The sequence below is a fragment of the Chiloscyllium plagiosum genome, unplaced genomic scaffold, assembly GCF_037043375.1.
Source record: "Chiloscyllium plagiosum isolate Xiang-an unplaced genomic scaffold, Cpla_swu_hap1 HiC_scaffold_15, whole genome shotgun sequence".
Taxonomy (NCBI): Eukaryota; Metazoa; Chordata; class Chondrichthyes; order Orectolobiformes; family Hemiscylliidae; genus Chiloscyllium; species Chiloscyllium plagiosum.
Genome location: NW_028270153.1, coordinates 16,511,223 through 16,528,742, shown reverse-complemented (window position 1 = coordinate 16,528,742; position 17,520 = coordinate 16,511,223). Strand labels below are relative to the sequence as shown.

Sequence of the window (17,520 nt, the reverse complement as noted above, 5' to 3'; positions counted from 1 at the left end):
CACTTTGTCCTCAGAAAAATACTGCTGTCTAATTATGACGTGTGCCAATAAAGTGAATGAGGCTGCTTCTGTTGAGAGGATAAGTCTATGAACTCTGAGTTACAGCCACACATCTCTGCTAGGTTTTAACAGTGATTCATCTGATAAGCTGAACAGTGCACATCAAAAACTGGTTTAGCTCGCTAATAAAAGATCAAGGTTCAAGAGAAATGCTTTCATCTTTGCTGCTATTCTGAGATCATTCATGTAGTTCCAGGTTCTCCTTTGACTTGATTTCCCTTTCAAGAGGCACCATGACTCAGCACTGAAGCTGCAGGACATTCAAATTCCCGAGTTCTGTTTCTCACCGTGTCAGGGGTGCGAGTCTGGATGGATCACTAATTTGGAGAAACTTACCGAACTGAGCAGGGAGAAAGGATTCTTCCTGATCAAAGCAGCAAAGTAATTGGACGGAGTGTTGTTGTTGGCTGTGTCTCACCACCAATGATATGAACAAATTGATTAAATGTGTCGGAAGGAGAGATGGAGTAGACTGGGGCTGTATACTCCAGCGCTTAGAAGAGTGAAAGGTGATCTCATACAAACTTCTTAAATTCTGAAAGATGTAGACAGAGTGGATGTGGGAATGAGGTCTCCCGTGGCTATGGGGGCGAGAGCAAGGGGCAGGCCATTTTGAGCTGAAATGAGGAGGAATTTCTTCAATCAAATGGTGATGATTATCTAAGAATTGTTTATCCCAAAGGACTATGGAAATTCAAGCATGAAATGAGTTTGAGAGGGACTGATAGATTTCTACTTAATGACATCAAGGGAAATGGGATAGCTTAGGAACATAGCATTGAGGTAGCTTGGTCTAAAATGAGAGAACCCAGGTTCAAATCCTGCCACGGCAGATGCCATGGAATCTGAATTCAACAAAATAATCTGCAATCAAGAGTCTAATGATGACCATGAAACCATTATTGAATGTCAGAAAAACCTATCTGGCTCACTAATATCCTTTATGGAAGGAAACTGCTATCCTTACCTAGTCTGGCCTACATGGGACTCTAGACCCACACAGTGTGGTTGACTCTTAACCACTCTCTGGGCTTTTAAGGTTGGGCAACAAAAGCTGATCTAACCAGTGACATCTACATCCCACGAATAAATTTTAAAAAGGGTCCATCTGTTGTTCACACTGCAGAAAGTCTCCTCCTTCCTTCTCCGTCAAACACCCTATCTGCAAAAGGTTCTCTCTCGATCTCCTGCTAATTGATTAGATTGCATCAACGGTATGAGAACAACCACAAGGTAACCATATAGTTTGGAAATGCTGAGCAGTAGACCACCATAGGGGTGATGAGATGATGCTAGGGTGAATGAAAGGAAATTTCAAAAGAAGGACAACGTGATTCCCTTTGCATCAATCGGTTTGCTGGAATGAGAATAGATTAGTATTTTTAAGCTGTTTTTATTAATGAAGAGTCCTGTGGATTTCAGTCCATCCTTAAATAATGATACCTCTTCTTTTTCATTGCCTTAAGATGTTGTATTTCGAAGTATTTCAAGTTTCTGAAGGAGATCTCAAGATCCCAAAAGAAACGTTACATCAAAGACGTGTTTCCATCCCCAATTGCATTCCTGCAGGTTTTTCATAAAAGCAGATACTTTCTCTTGGTTTTTATTGTCTGCTCCCTTCAGTCAAAGCACCTTTAGTATAGTGAAACCTCACGAGGCATTGTATATAAGTGCAGCCAAACAAAGTTACATGAAGAGCAACTTTCTCTCTAAGTTGCTGTACGGGGCTGCTCCAAGGTACCACAACTACCAACTGCCATGACAATACATTGATTTCCGGTCTGAGAAGTTAATGCAGCTTAGGGATTTCAGAAGACAAAACTCAGAGGGTGTATTTACAAGAATGTACGGGGTGTGAGGTGGTGGTGTAGTGGTAATGTCAATGGAATGGTAATCCAGAGGGTCAGCATAATACTCTGGGGCATCTGGTGAAATTAAATAAATAAATCTGAAATTAAATTTGCTCAATAAATCTGGAATTCAGTTAATAAATCTGGAATTAAAAGCTCATCACAGTCACGGTGACCCATCATGGATTGCTGTAAAAATAATAATCTGGTTTACTAATAGTTTAGTGAAGGCAATCTACCATCATTACCTGATTCAACTTACGTGGAAGGTTTGAGTTATAATTAATGGATTAACTGGGACTTTTTCACTGCAGCCATGGAGATTGAGTTGTGACCTGATCGAAGTTTATGAAATAATGAGGGGTGTAGATAGAGTTAATGGTAGTTGTCTTTTCCCTAGGGTGGGGGATTTCAAGAGTAGGGGGCATGTTTTTAAGGTGAGAGGAGAACGATTTAAAAAAAGACATGAGCAAATTTTATAGACAGAAGGTGGTTTACGTGTGGAATGAACTTTCTGAAGAAGGGGTAGATGTGGGTACAATGACAATGTTTAAAAGACATTTGGATAAGTATATAGATAAGAAAGGTTTGGAGGGATATGGGCCAGGAGTAGGTAGGCAGGTTTAGTTTGGGATTATGAGGTAAAAACAATGACTGCAGATGCTGGAAACCAGATTCTGGATCAGTGGTGCTGGAAGAGCACAGCAGTTCAGGCAGCATCCGAGGACAGGCAAAATCTGAGGACAGGCAAAATCGACGTTTCAGGCAAAAGCCCTTCATCAGGAATAAAGGCAGAGAGCCTGAAGCGTGGAGAGATAAGCTAGAGGAGGGTGGGGGTGGGGAGAGAGTAGCATAGAGTACGATAGGTCAGTGAGGGAGGAGATGAAGGTGATAGGTCGGGGAGGAGAGGTGCCCTCAGACCCAACCCCTCCAACCGCAACAAGGACAGAACGCCCCTGGTGCTCACCTTCCACCCTACCAATCTTCGCATAAACCAAATCATCCGCCGACATTTCCGCCACCTCCAAACAGACCGCACCACCAGGGATATATTTCCCTCCCCACCCCTCTCTGCCTTCCGCAAAGACCGCTCCCTCCGTGACTACCTGGTCAGGTCCACGCCCCCCTACGACCCACCCTCCCATCCTGGCACTTTCCCCTGCCACCGTAGGAACTGTAAAACCTGTGCCCACACCTCCTCCCTCACCTCCATCCAAGGCCCTAAAGAAGCCTTCCACATCCATCAAAGTTTTACCTGCACATCCACTAATATCATTTATTGTATCCGTTGCTCCCGATGCGGTCTCCTCTACATCAGGGAGACTGGGCGCCTCCTAGCAGAGCGCTTCAGGGAACATCTCCGAGACACCCGCACCAATCAACCAAACCGCCCCGTGGCCCAACATTTCAACTCCCCCTCCCACTCTGCCGAGGACATGGAGATCCTGGGCCTCCTTCACCGCCGCTCCCTCACCACCAGACGCATGGAAGAAGAATGCCTCATCTTCGGCCTCGGAACACTTCAACCCCAAGGCATCAATGTGGACTTCAACAGCTTCCTCATTTCCCCTTCCCCCACCTCATCCTAGTTTCTAACCTCCAGCTCAACACTGTCTCCTTGACTTGTCCGGACTTGTCCAACCTGCCTAGCTCCTTTTCCACCTATCCATTCCACCCTCTCCTCCCTGACCTATCACCTTCATCTCCTCCCCCACTGACCTATTGTACTCTATGCTACTTTCTCCCCACCCCCACCCTCCTCTACCTTATCTCTCCACGCTTCAGGCTCTCTGCCTTTATTCCTGATGAAGGGCTTTTGCCCGAAACGTCGATTTTGCCTGTCCTCGGATGCTGCCTAGTTTGGGATTATGGTCAGTGTGGACTGATTGGACCGAAGGGTGTGTTTCTATGCCTCAATGTGACTACATACCCATACCTTTCTCTGAAAGGGCAGAGAAGGTATGTATTTCAAGCCAGGGCAACTAGGTGTAGGCAACAAATGCTGGCCTTGTCACTAACACCAACTTCCCATGAAAGGATAAAGAAAAAAAAATTAAGGGTCATTAAAAGTTAAGTTTTGAATGTTTAAAGAAGGTAATAGAGACGTGGAGAGATGTAAAGAGAGAATCCCAAGGCTTTGGGACCATGAAGCTAAAGACATAGCCATCAGTGGTGAAGCACTGAAAACATCAGTAAGCTTAGAATTGGAGGAGTTCAAAGACCTCCACGGAGATTACTGTTGGCATCGTGGGTTGAATTTTGATGATGGATCATCATGCACACTGTGCAAGAAGGTTATAAATTGAAGTCAGATACTTTCCCATCTTGTTTGCATGGCATCTACAAAGCTGTTAGTTCCTATGGAGCCAGGTGGGGAGGGGTTGAGACTTGCCTAGGCATTTTGTTCCCTCCTGGAGAGGAAGGTGGGGGAATACAGAGAAACCTTGATTATCCAAATATCAATTAGCCAAATATCGGCTTATCCAAAGGAGATCTCAAGGTCCCACTAGAAACATTACATCAAAGACGTGTTTCCAACCCTGATCGCATCTTTTGTTAACAATGATTCAAAGTGAACGCGGCTTACTGAAATGCTGCTGAAAACAGTCCTGGACATCGTTGGAGCCCAAGCACCATCTCCAAATGACTGACCTCCTGCTCTCTCTCTCCCACCACACTTTCCCTGGAGTTCGACACAGAGGTGTACCCTGTATCCCCCCTTCCCCAGATAATCTCTCAAACATTGTCCTGTACAGGGCAAAGATGGAACCTGTCAAAAAGTTGCAGTTAAATGTTGTGTGTGTGCGTGCGCACTATTTAGAGACTCACCCCCCAAAAGGGGGCAGCAGCAGTCTTGTTGTTGTCCGTGTGTGTGTGTGTGTGTGTGTGTAGATGGGGCGGCGGGGGGGGGGGGGGGGGGGGGGGGGGTTGTTGGATGGGGTCGGGCGTTGTTGGATAGAGTTGGGGGTGGGATGGTGTTGGATTGGATGGGGAGGGTGGGGATCGCACGTGGTGTGCTGCTGCCTCACTTACTGAACGGGGAGCAGACTTAACAGAAAACTCCATGCCCCGGGGAAAGGCATAGAATCAATTAACCAAATCATTAATTATCTGAATGAAATAGTGCCCATACATCTGGTTCGGAAAATTGACGTTCCTCTGTATTCTGTTTTCCCCAAATTCCACATCCTAACAGCACAGCTCACATCAGGCATTCACCATGCGTGGGTGCAGAATCACAGGTAGAAACTGAGGTGTACTGCCTCACGCAGCAAGACACGGCACAATCTCAGTATACTTTCTCCTTAACCATACCGTCAATGTTTGTTGCTTTTGCCTGTAGATTTAACCTACCTTCCTGTACTCAACTGTTAAAGGAACCCTAGGCCATCTGTAACCCAGCTCACAGTTTTGACATTTTCGGCTTAAGTTTAATGGGATTCCCACCTCAGAGCCCAGATAGTTTTAGATTCAAGTCCCACTCGAGATAGTCCAGATTGACGCACTAATGTAGCGCTGAGGGAATGCTGGATTGTCAAAGGTGCTCTGTCTCAGTTGAGACATTAAGTCAAAGTCAAGTGGCTATAAACGTTTCCTTATTTGAAGATGAGCAGGGGAATGTCGTGGCCAACATTTCTTCGACAAAAAACACCTGAAAACAAAAATAAACCAGAGAACAGCAGACCGGTGACTGAGGTGTCAGTGGGGGAGCATTTTGGGGCCAGCGACCATAATTCTATTAGCTTTAAGATAGTGATGATAAAAGATAGACCAGATCTAAAAGCTGAAGTTCTAAATCGGAGAAAGACCAATTTTGATATTATTAGACAAGAGCTTTCAAAAGCTGATTGGGCGTAGATGTTCGCAGGTAAAGGGATGGCAGGAAAATGGGAAGCCTTCAGAAATGAGAAAACGAGAGTCCAGAGAAAGTATATTCCTGTTAGGATGAAAGGAAAGGCTGGTGAGGAGTATAGATAGAATTAATGGTAGTTGTCCTTTCCCTAGGGTGGGGGATTTCAAGAGTAGGGGGCACATTTTTAAGGTGGGAGACTGGTGAGCAAGGTTAGATCTCATGGAATACAGGGAGAACTACCCATTTGGATACAAAATTGGCTCAAAGGTAGAAGACAGAGGTTGGTGGTGGAGGGTTGCTTTTCAGACTGGAGTCCTGTGACCAGTGGAGTGCCACAAGGATCAGTGCTGGGTCCACTACTTTTCATCATTTATATAAATGATTTGGATGTGAGCATAAGAGGTACAGTTAGTAAATTTGTAGATGACACCAAAATTGGAGGTGTAGTGGACAGCGAAGAACGTTACCTCAGATTACAACAGGATCTTGATCAGATGAGCCAATGGGCTGAGAAATGGCAGATGGAGTTTAAACTCAGATAAATGTGAAGTGCTGGGAAAGCAAATCTTTGCAGGAATTGTACACTTAATGGTAAGGTCTTAGGGAGTGTTGCTGAACAAAGAGACCTTGGAGTGCAGGTTCATAGCTCCTTGAAAGTGGAGTCGCAGGTAGATAGGATAATGAAGAAGGTGTTTGGTATGCTTTCCTTTAGGGTGTAGGTTTGCTCGCTGAGTTGTAGGCTTGATATCCAGGAGTTTCATTACCTTGCTAGGCAACATCAGTGGCGACCTCCAAGTGAAGCGAAGTTGTTGTCTCCTGCTTTCTATTTATATGTTACATATAAATAGAAAGCAAGAGACAAGAGCTTCGCTTCACTTGGAGGTCGCCACTGATGATGTAACCTAGCCAGGTAATGAAACATCTGGATATCAAACCTACAGTTCAGCGAGCAAACCTACACCCTAAACCTCAATCTGAGCTACAAACCTTCACAAACCTTGTGATGCTTTCCTTTATCAGTCAGAGTATTGAGTACAGGAGTTGGGAGGTCATGTTATGGCTGTACAGGACATTGGCTGGGCCACTGTTGGAATATTGCATGCAATTCTGGTCTCCTTCCTATCGGAAAGATGTTGTGAAACTTGAAAGAGTTCAGAAAAGATTTAGAAGGATGTTGCCAGGGTTGGAGGATTTGAGCTACAGAGAGTGGCTGAACAGGCTGGGGCTGTTTTCCCTGAAGTGTCGGAGGCTGAGGGGTGACCTTATAAAAGGTTTATTAAATCATGAGGGGCATGGATAGGGTAAATAGACAAAGTCTTTTCGCTTGGGTGGGGGAGACCAGAATTAGAGGGCATAGATTTAGGGTGAGAGAGGAAAGATAAGGAGAGAGGAGAGCTAAGAGGCAACCTTTTCACTCAGAGGGTGGTGCATGTATGGAATGAGCTGCCAGATGAAGTGGTGGAGGCTGGTACAATTGCAACATTTAAAGGCGTTTGGATGGGTATATGAATAGGAAGGGTTTGGAGGGATATGGGCCATGTGCTGGCAGTGGGATATCTGGTTGGCATGGATGAGTTGGATTGAAGGGTCTGTTTCTGTGCTGTACATCTCTATGACTCTATGTTGGAAACAAAAACAGAAATTGTTGGAAAAACTCAACAGCATCTGTAGAGAGAAAGCAGAGTGCTGAGATTTTCCAGCAATTTCTGAAGCAACTTAAAACAAGTCATTTACTTTATTGTAATTTGTGAAACCTTGCTGTGGGGCTGCCAGGCTTTCAACATTACAACAATGACCAAACTTCAGAACTACTGTTCTATAGAAGGGTCACTTGGCTCAAAATGTTATCCCAGTTAATGGGTGGTGTGGTGGCTCAGTGATTAGCACTGCTGCCTCACTGTGCTATGGATCCATAGTGGATGCTGGATGCAGTTTTTTGTGGAGTTTGCACATTTTCCCAGTGCCTGTGTGGGTTTCCTCTGGGTGCTCCGGTTTGCTCCCACAGTTCAAAGATGTGCAGGTTAGGTGAATTTCCCATGCTAAATTGCCCATAGTGTCCAGGGCTGTTTAGGTTAGCTGCATCAATCAGGGGAAATGTAGAGTAGCAGGGGAATGGGTCTAAATGGATTACTCTTTGGAGTGTCAGTATGGACTTGTTGGGCCAAATGGCCTGTTTCCTCACTGTAGGGATCCTGTGATTCATTCTCTCTGCACAGATGCTGCCAGACCTGCTGAGTTACTCCAGTGTTCTCTGTGTACTCCTTTTAGCTTTAAAACATTTTGGGTCATGCTGTGGCAAATAAAGCTGTTTAAAATTTGATATTATTAAAAAAATACATTTTTCAACATCTGTTATCATGCTATAAAACAAATACAAAAATAAATGCTACATTTGTTCTGTTTTTATATAAAGCAGATGCCGTGATATTTAAGTCGGTACAGACCATGTGTAACTGGACCATACAAGGCACAAAGGTCCCATATTCAGTCCCTGGACCATGTTGGTTAGTTGATCTCGGTCAGGTTGTTAGTTTGGAAATTACAGCTGACTGCTCCTGAACAAATATCCAGTCTCTCTTGCTGGAAAGGCAGTTGAAGGACGCACGATATCATAAGAGCAGGAGCTCTCTGTCGAACTAATCATGTGTCTGGCCAAGAACAGCTAACTTAGAACAGATTTAGAAGTGAGGGCATACTTGCCTTTTATGATGATTAAAGGATCTTGTGTGAGAGACTCTGTTACCAATAAATAAAAATGTTTATGTACTTTTCCCTTCTGGAGACTACATTCAACAGGGGATTACTAAAGTTCTCAGTTTCTGCAACTGGACAGCATGAGATTTTTCCATTAGTACAAGTCAATGAGAAGTCTGCTCCATACCTGATGTAATGCAGTGAGTCCATCTTCATTGCACAGATCTGGGTTCACATTCTTTTTCAGCAAGAGGCTCACTGCAATAAAAACACCACAATTACTCACAGGACATAGCGCTGCTTTTAGGCTCATTTACTCCCATATTATAAAAAGGATGAAAAGGAAACCATTCAGCCCATCATAGCTGTGTCACATCCTTGGTGGTGCTTATCCCACCACTTACACTGTTCTGCTTCTTCCATTTAGCCCTGTGAAGCTCTACTCTATTTATCCAATTTCCTTTTGAACGTTCTAATGATTTTCCATCCACCACCTTCTCTGTTTTACAGAGGGACCTGGAATATGCTGCCAAAGTGTTTTCTCTTTATGCCACTAGTTCTTTTAACTAATCATCTCAAATCAGTGCTCCCTGGTTATTAACTCTTACCATTGGAAACAGTTTCTCCTTTCCTGCTCCATCAAAACCCTTCATGATGTTGAAGGCCCAACATCCCCTTAGCCTTCTCCGTTTGAAGGAGAACAACTAGAGCTTCTCCATAAAGCCGAAGTCTCTAAAGCCCAGATCCTATTCAAATAAATCTCGCCTGCACCCTTTCCAATGCTCTGGCTTTAATCCTAAAGGGTGGTGCTCACAATTAATTATAACATCCCAATCGAGGTCTAACCAAGCAGCAGCTGAAACAGTTGGGAGGAAGGTTTGGGATCTTAGACAATTCTAGCTTCAAAAGAGGACAAGGGAGAAGCAGTTCTACTGAGTTGTGGAAAACAATAAACCAAAGGTTCAATGGGCAAGTTTTAGGCTTGATTACTGAACAGAAAGTAATATTCATGTGTTACGGCCTTGTGCGGCAGTTATACAAAACCCTGGAGGGACCTCACTTGAAGTACTGTGAGCAGACCTGAGCACCAATCCTTAGGAAGGATAGATTGACCTTGGAGGCAGTACAATATAGATTTACAAGAATAATATCTGGACTTCATTAGTTAAGTTATGAGGAGGGATTTCACAAATATAGCCTGTTTTCTCTAGAATTTAGAAGGTTACAGGGTGATCTGATCAAAACCATCAAAAGATATTAACAGAAAAAGGCAGGGTAAATAAACAAAGTATTTCCACTGATTGAAGATTTTCGATCTAGGGGCAGAGTCTACAAAATTAGGGTGAGACTTTTCAGGAGAGATGTTACATGTCAAGGATGGTAGATGTTTGGAACTCCCTTCCATAGTGGATGCTGGATGCAGTTGTCAATTTGAAATATGACCGACATAACCTTTTGCTAAACCAAGGTATTAAGGGATATGAACCAAAGGCAGGTATATGGAGACCGGCCACAGTTTAACCATGATTAAATGGTAGAACAGGCTCGAGGGGATGAATGGCCTATTCCTGTTGCTGCGTTCCCAGGTTCAAGTAAAAGGGGCAAGAAAACATGGAATAATTTCAAACTCTGAATGCAGAGAGGAGGATGAGGAGTGGAGTAACTGGAGGCTGCTTCTGGTCAGACACACAGGGGCTGACTACATCCACAGTGTTGTAGATCTTATGATTCCAAACAAATTGGTCACTCATTTCTACTTGACCATTCCCATGTAGCTGAAAATGTGTTGCTGGAAAAGCGCAGCAGGTCAGGCAGCATCCAGGGAACAGGAGAATCAACGTTTCGGGCATAAGCCCTTCTTCAGGAGAAGAAGGGCTTCTTTCCTGAAGAAGGGCTTATGCCCGAAACGTCGATTCTCCTGTTCCCTGGATGCTGCCTGACCTACTGCGCTTTTCCAGCAACACATTTTCAGCTCTGATCTCCAGCATCTGCAGACCTCACTTTCTCCTCAAACATTCCCATGTAGCAACTACACTGGCCAGGCCACTGGACCTGAGTGCCACTCACCTCCTGAAGTGTGCTTTCTACTCCAAGTTGATGATTGGTCAAAGATCAGAGAGCGCCCAGAGGAAATTTTTCAGTTACACTAAAGCCAAATTTAAATTCAGCTTTGACACCAACAGCTGGGAAGAGAGTGCGTGGAAGCCTGTGGATGATGAGCCTTACTTCAACAAGGTGTGGGCTGACTTTGAAACAAGCCAAAGGCAAGAGAGCAAGGTGAAAGCTCAAGAAGGGACACTACCACTCATCAATTGACTAATAGATGCATTAGTGACTGCTGATATGAAAATGTGGATTTTTAAAAAAAAATGTTTTTGCCCCCATAGCCTTTTAGTTTCTTCTCAACATTTTACCTTTCACTGGCTTCACTCCTATCTTATACTGCCTCTATCTTTCTCCCTCCCTTTTTAATCCTCTCTTTCTCCCATTTTACTCTGGGATTTGTGACAACCCCAAAGCCTCTTGGGCCTAAAGCAGTCCTCAGGAATCAATAAGCATCTTGGGGCATCAGTAATGGGTAGCACGGTGGTTCAGTGGTTAGCATTGCTGCCTCACAGTGCCAGGGACCCGGGTTCGATTCCAGTCTCAGACGACTGTCTTCGTGGAGCTTATACATTCTCCCCGTGTCTGCATGGGTTTCTTCTGGATGCTCTGGTTTCCTACCATAGTCCAAAGATGTGCAGGTTAGGTGAATTGGCCATGCTAACTTGCCCGTACTGTTCAGAGATGTGTAGATTAGGTGCATTAGTCAAGGAAAATGTAGAGTAATAGGTTAGGGGAATGGGTCCGGGTGGGATACTCTTTGGAGATTCGGTGTGGACTTGTTCGGCTGAAGGGTCTGTTTCCATACTGTGGGATTCTATGAAATCCTATGAATAAGGATCACTTCCACCCACTCTGTGCTAGTGAATTCCCTAATCTAGTAAACAATATTATACAACATTTGCCAGCATTGAAACAGACCATTCAGCCCAAACGGATTGTACACCCCATGCAAGCCTCCTCCAGTTTCATCCCAAATGGTTAATAGATTTTTCTATTCTTTTCTCCTTCATGTGATTATCTAGTTTCCCCTTAAATATTTCTTCCTTCAACTATTCCAAGCGAATGCTACTTCCCTCATCTAATCATTTACTCAGGAAAACAGTTTCTTCTGAGTGTTCTGTTGGTTTTATGAGTGATCAGCTATATTCATGTCCAGTAATGTTGGACTGCCGGCATTTGGAAACATCATGAAAGTTATGCGGCTTACCCATGATTCCTTGGAGAATGTTGAGTGAATGTTGAGTTAAAAGTCAGCAATGACTATTATAAAGATCAGATTCACTTAGAGTCATAGAGATGTACAGCATAGAAACAGACCTTTTGATGCAACTCATCAATGCCGACCAGATATCCTAACCTAATCCAGTCCCATTTGCCAGCACTAGGCCCATATCCCTCCAACACCCATCCAGATGTCTTTTAAATATTGTAATTGTACCAGCCTCCACCACTTCCTCAGGCAGCTCATTCCATACACACATCACCCTCTGCGTAGAAAAGGGACCTAAGGGCAACTTTTAAGTTTTTCTCTTCTCACCCTAAACCTATGCCCTCTAGTTTTGGATTCCCCCAAACCAGGGAAAAGACCTTGTCTGTTTACCCTATCCATGCCCCTCATGATTTTGTAAACCTCCAAAAGGTCACCTCTCAGCCTCCAACTAACCTCTCCCCACAGCTCAAGCCCTCCAACTCTGGCAACATCCTTGAAAGGGTTCAGAAAAGATTTACAAGTTTCACAACATCATTCCACTAGGAGGGAGACCAGAACTGCATGCAATATTCCAAATGTGGCCTAACCAATGTTGTATACAGCTGCAACATGACCTCCCAATTCCTGTACTCAATGCTCTGACCAATAAAGGAAAGAATGCTTTGAAAATTTCAGTCAGAGGAGGATGGTTTGCATTACTTAGAGACAGAACGTTACCCGAAGTTATTTTTATTAGCCAATGTGTAATAATGTGAGATCTACACACTTGTAAACAAACAGCAACAAGCTTTATTGAACAAAACTATACACAGAGGATAGTAAGAGGGAGTATCTTACTTTGAGCTCCGCAAGCCCAGACTCCTGTTTCATGTGATCTGATATCACCATGACAGAACTGCTTTCACACATGCTCAAACATTATACCGAAGATATCATTCCCATTACTCCACGCAAACAGCACAGGAAAATAAAACGTGACAAATTAAGGTTATTAATTAATGCATTTTGCAAAGATAAAACATTGATAATTGGAAGTTGGGCAGAGCAAATATTTAGCTCATGCTCTGTGAAAACAGAACAAATTTGTGTTAGATTTCTGTGCAAGCCTAAAGAGTAAGGGTTCTACATTATTGTTTCCAGGTCATGCTATCAGTTAGCTAAATATTGCACTGAATAAGATACTCCCTGCATTGTAGATCATGTTTCAGGGGAAGACTGGTGGCACTAGCCACATTGAAAACTCTAAGCCGACTGCCCCTGACAGAATATAGATCTCAACTTCACTGACGGCTTAAGGAGCAAACTTAAAGCCATAATGGTCTTTAAAGACTAATATTTGATCCAATTCATGATGGTTTCACTGATGACAATTGGGGTAGCAACATTGCATCACAATGGCCTCAGTGTCCAGAATGACAGAGAAACAAAGTTAGCTCGGATTCCAGCTCCTGATCACCTCGAAGTCTGGTCTCCTGCACCACTGAAGTTTATTACTGCACCAATGATGGCTGTTATAAAATGTATGCCACAGTTCATCCCGCTGTTACCATCCTCTTTCAGGCCAGAGACCTACAGAGCCCTATCCTTAAGTACTAAATATGCTTATCTCAACTAGGGAGCAACTGGAGAGCGTGGGAGGCTGAGGGGTGACCTTATGGAGATTTATAAAATCATGAGGGGCACGGACAGAATAAATAGACAAAGTCTTTTCCCTGGTGTTAGGGCGTCCAGAACTAGAGGGCATAGGTTTAGGGTGAGAGGGGAAAGATATAAAAGAGACCTAAGGGGCAACCTTTTCAGAGGGTGGTATGTATATGGAATGAACTACCAGAGGAAGTGGTACAATTGCAACATTTAAGAGGCATTTGGATGGGTATATGAATAGGAAGGGTTTGGAGGGATATGGGCCGGGTGCTGGCAGGTGGGACTAGATTGGGTTGGGATATCGGGTCGGCATGGACGAGTTGGACTGAAGGGTGTGTTTCCATGCTGTACATCTCTATGACTCTATAATTGAGATGACATCACTGATTTTGATGCTCTAGACCAGGAAGAAAAAATAATGTATGGAATGCCACTGGAAAGTGGTCACTGGGGATGAAGTCCGGAATTTCCTGGCTGTGATTTGTGCCACAATTGAATTTTGTTATGATGTTAATGAAAAACTTGCATGACAAACTGACAGTGACTTGTAAGCAGCAGACAGCTTCAGGACAGAGTGCAGAAGTTTTTATAAATGATTACAGTCTAGCGACTCTGACCACTAATTGCCACTTAGCCTAACCAACATTATTAACAGTAGTGACCTAAATGTTTTCACAATGAGTGGCTCTTTGTGTGTCTATCAGATGGAATTACATGTTAATTACTTGGAGAGTGAAAAAGATTTCAATTTTAAACAATAAATTGCTGATTGTGTCTACAGGCTGGGGCTGATCATTAACCAAATAATCACCCAATTAAAATGTGTAATCACAGTTTGGGTAACTGGAGCAGCCACAGTTAACTGACAATACCACAGGCATACATAACAGCGTGGTGTTGGGTTAGTTAAGATGCTGCATCTTCACTCACACTCTCCTTGCTGCAGCGTTTCCAACTGCTAAGCAACACAAGTAGAAAATTTATTCCTCATTGAATTGAAATGATCAAAGGGCCCCAATTGTGGCTCTCCACACTCTCTTGGAGACATGTAAAAAGAATATACTGCTGTCAGTTGGTTATATGTAATCACCCAGCAATAAAAGCTGCCACAGGGTCATGCATTGTGTAAATTTAATGTGGGAGATGTACAGCACATACTCACCTCCAACAGAATAATAGGTAAGAGTAATAGTTGGTCTCTCACACAGACATAGGAAGGAAGGACATAGCTGGTGGTGAGAGAGATCATTCCTATCATACTGTCCCTGTGTATCTGGAGTTTCCCCGCGTTCACTTTCAAGGTGGTTCTGGTGCGGAAAATGCTCCTAGAATCTGCCTTTGCAAAGCCAATCTGGAAAGAATGCTGTGGATGTTTTGAGAGGTCCTTTCCCCGAGCAGTCTTGCAACACAGGGTTCAGCACTCTGCAGACTGTTCTCAGGTAGATACACGAAGATACACATCAGTTACTGTTGAAGGTCCATCAAAGCGCTGAATGATGCCTGAAACTTGCTGGATATCCAATGCAAAGTATTGTTGACGACTAAGTATTGCAAATTGGCACATTGCAAAGTCCAGGACTAGATGCTGAGGAGTGCTTCAGTCACCCACTGCAAAGATTCAATGGAGAACAGCCAGTGTCAGATCACCCCGTAATAATATGCCAAGAGACTAGATACCAATTAAAGTCCCTTTGGCTGCATGGTTAATATGAAGTGAACACTGCCAGTATAACTTGTTACTGTAAATGTGTTGAGATACCTCAGTGTGCTGCATATTTTACTGAAAGAAACGGATCTGATTCACACCTTTTGTGATGCTATATTTGAATTGTTATGTAACATAACTTCAAAAATTTTATGAATAAACTACATTTTCTGAAAGGAAATGAATCAGAATGGCCCATTCTCCAGTCTGGATCGGGTTGATGGCCTCTGTAGTTTAATTAGTTCGAGGTTTCCTGGGCTCACGTAGTGTGGCGATTACAACATTTGAGATCAATTTTCACCAGGACAGATTGGAAAAACTGAATTCAATGCATCTGTGGGGCTTGCACTGGGGTAAAAATAAACCTCCATCAAAACTGCCAGAAAAGCCAAGCCTATCTATAACTCTTGTACACAAAATGTAGTTGACCCTCCATGCACTCTGAAGTGATTTAGCATGCCATTTGATGCATTATATGATTTTTAAAACTCTGCAGAGGCTGAGGAAGGTAGGCCAAACAATCTTGTCAGCACATTTCATTATGGCAATAAATACAGCCCAGCAGACTCATCGTGATCCTGATTACAAACCTCTTTAACAATGAGACCTGGGTGGAAAATTAAATAAATCAGCCGGGACATTTACTTCTGTTCATTGTCCAGTGATGTAATTCTGCATGTGATCAGAGTGATATCAGAATATACTAATAGCTTAACGATTCTTAAGGAGTCCAATGGAATAGAAGATGGCTCTTATACCCTCAAGTAAGATTATGTCTGATTAGCAGGCTAATTTCACATATCACTTTCCCCAACATCTGGATAACAAAATCTATCAATCTCAGATTTGAAATTAACAGGTGACTTCATGTCAATTTCCATTTGTGGAGAATAATGTTCCAATTTACAACCATTCTTTACGTGCAGAAGTGTTTCCTGATTTCACTTTTAAAAGTTCTGGCTTTAATAGGTTTACCATGCGACCTAACCCAAACTGCCCAACTGACAGGAATAGTTTCTCTCCATATACCCAATCTTACTACCTTTGATCAAATCTCCTGTTCACCTACTAAATTCCAGGGGATATACTCTAGTGTGTGTAATCCCTCCTTCTAATTTAACCTTTGGTTGTACAGTTAACCTATGTTGCATGCTGCCCATCGCCATGACCTGACGGAGATGAATTGCTGTCTGTACACCAGATGTTGACTCATCTAGATACTCTCAATGAATCACTTGGGTGAAGAACAAGGCAGCTGCTGCAGTCTGTGGATGTGCAGCCCAAAGATACATTCAAGGAGGGTCTCCAGGAGAGTAATAAAACAACAATGACCTTGGTCCATTCTGAAATAGCAACATCACATGGGTGCAAAGTCTGCAAATGTAACAGTGTATTGGCCAACTGGTTGAGATGTTTCCCCTTCCCCTTACCCACACTTGCACATTTTGTTTTTGCTTATTCATATGCAGGATGTGGGCATTGCTGAAGGCCAGTATTTAGTGCTCGGGGCAGTCCCTGTAAAAATGGCAGATTTCCTTCCCTAAAGAATATTAGTGAGCCATGTCTGTTTTAATTAGGAGACAGTGAGGTCTGCTGATGCTGGAAATCAGAATGCATTTTATCTCTCCACCCTCGAGGCTCCCAGCCTCATTCCTGATAAAGGGCTCCGGCCCGAAACGTCAATTTTCCTGCTCCTCGATGCTGCTTGACCCACTGTGCTTTTCCAGCAAAACACTCTCAACCATGTCTGTTTTAATGACAATCAATCAGTCAAAACAATCAGTCAAATCATTGACCATGGTGGGATTTGAACACATGCCCCCAGAACATTAGCCTGAAGTTCTGAATTAGCAGTCTCATGACATTACCATTACACCAACACCTGCCCTCTTACACTTGCAAAGCCATGGGTTTTTATTTGCAGACGTATCCATGGGATACCACCATGGTGTACAATGGGCCCTAAGATGTGCTAGAGAACTCCACACAAACTGACAGGGAAGGAATGAATCAGTGTAACAGCTAAGGAAACCAGCCAGCCTTGGCTCTCCGCAACGGTCGATTCCAGCACTGCTCATCCACACAGAGCTATTTTTACTAATGAATCGGATCCAGACACTCTTACTTAACCCTTGTATTGCTGAAACATTATCAGTTGAAGTGAGTGTTAGTCCAGGTTGCCAGATATCACTGCTGGCTGAAGAAATAACTGCTGTAAAATGGGAATTCTCCCCACCAGTCCAGCCACAATTTCAAAAATAGCACTTTTTAATTTTAAAAAATCAAAAATCGCAGTGGAACTTTAGTGGTAATAGGAGATAACATTTATTTCTCATTTGAGATTGCTCAGTAATGTTATTATGCTGACTGGCCTGATGATTCCATTGTAAATGCAGAA

At 43.3% G+C, this 17,520-nt stretch overlaps 1 protein-coding gene across 4 annotated transcripts in view; it reads right to left on the bottom strand.

Annotated features, from left to right (window-relative positions):
* The window catches only part of LOC122560245 (protein phosphatase 1 regulatory inhibitor subunit 16B-like), a 202,541-nt gene that overhangs the window by 65,066 nt on the left and 119,955 nt on the right, over positions 1-17,520 (bottom strand). For all 4 annotated transcript variants that reach the window (XM_087994771.1, XM_043710731.2, XM_043710732.2 and 1 more), the window contains one exon: positions 8,645-8,715. In XM_087994771.1, coding sequence (XP_087850897.1) covers positions 8,645-8,715 — 71 coding nt within the window. The remainder of the gene's footprint in view (positions 1-8,644; positions 8,716-17,520) is intronic.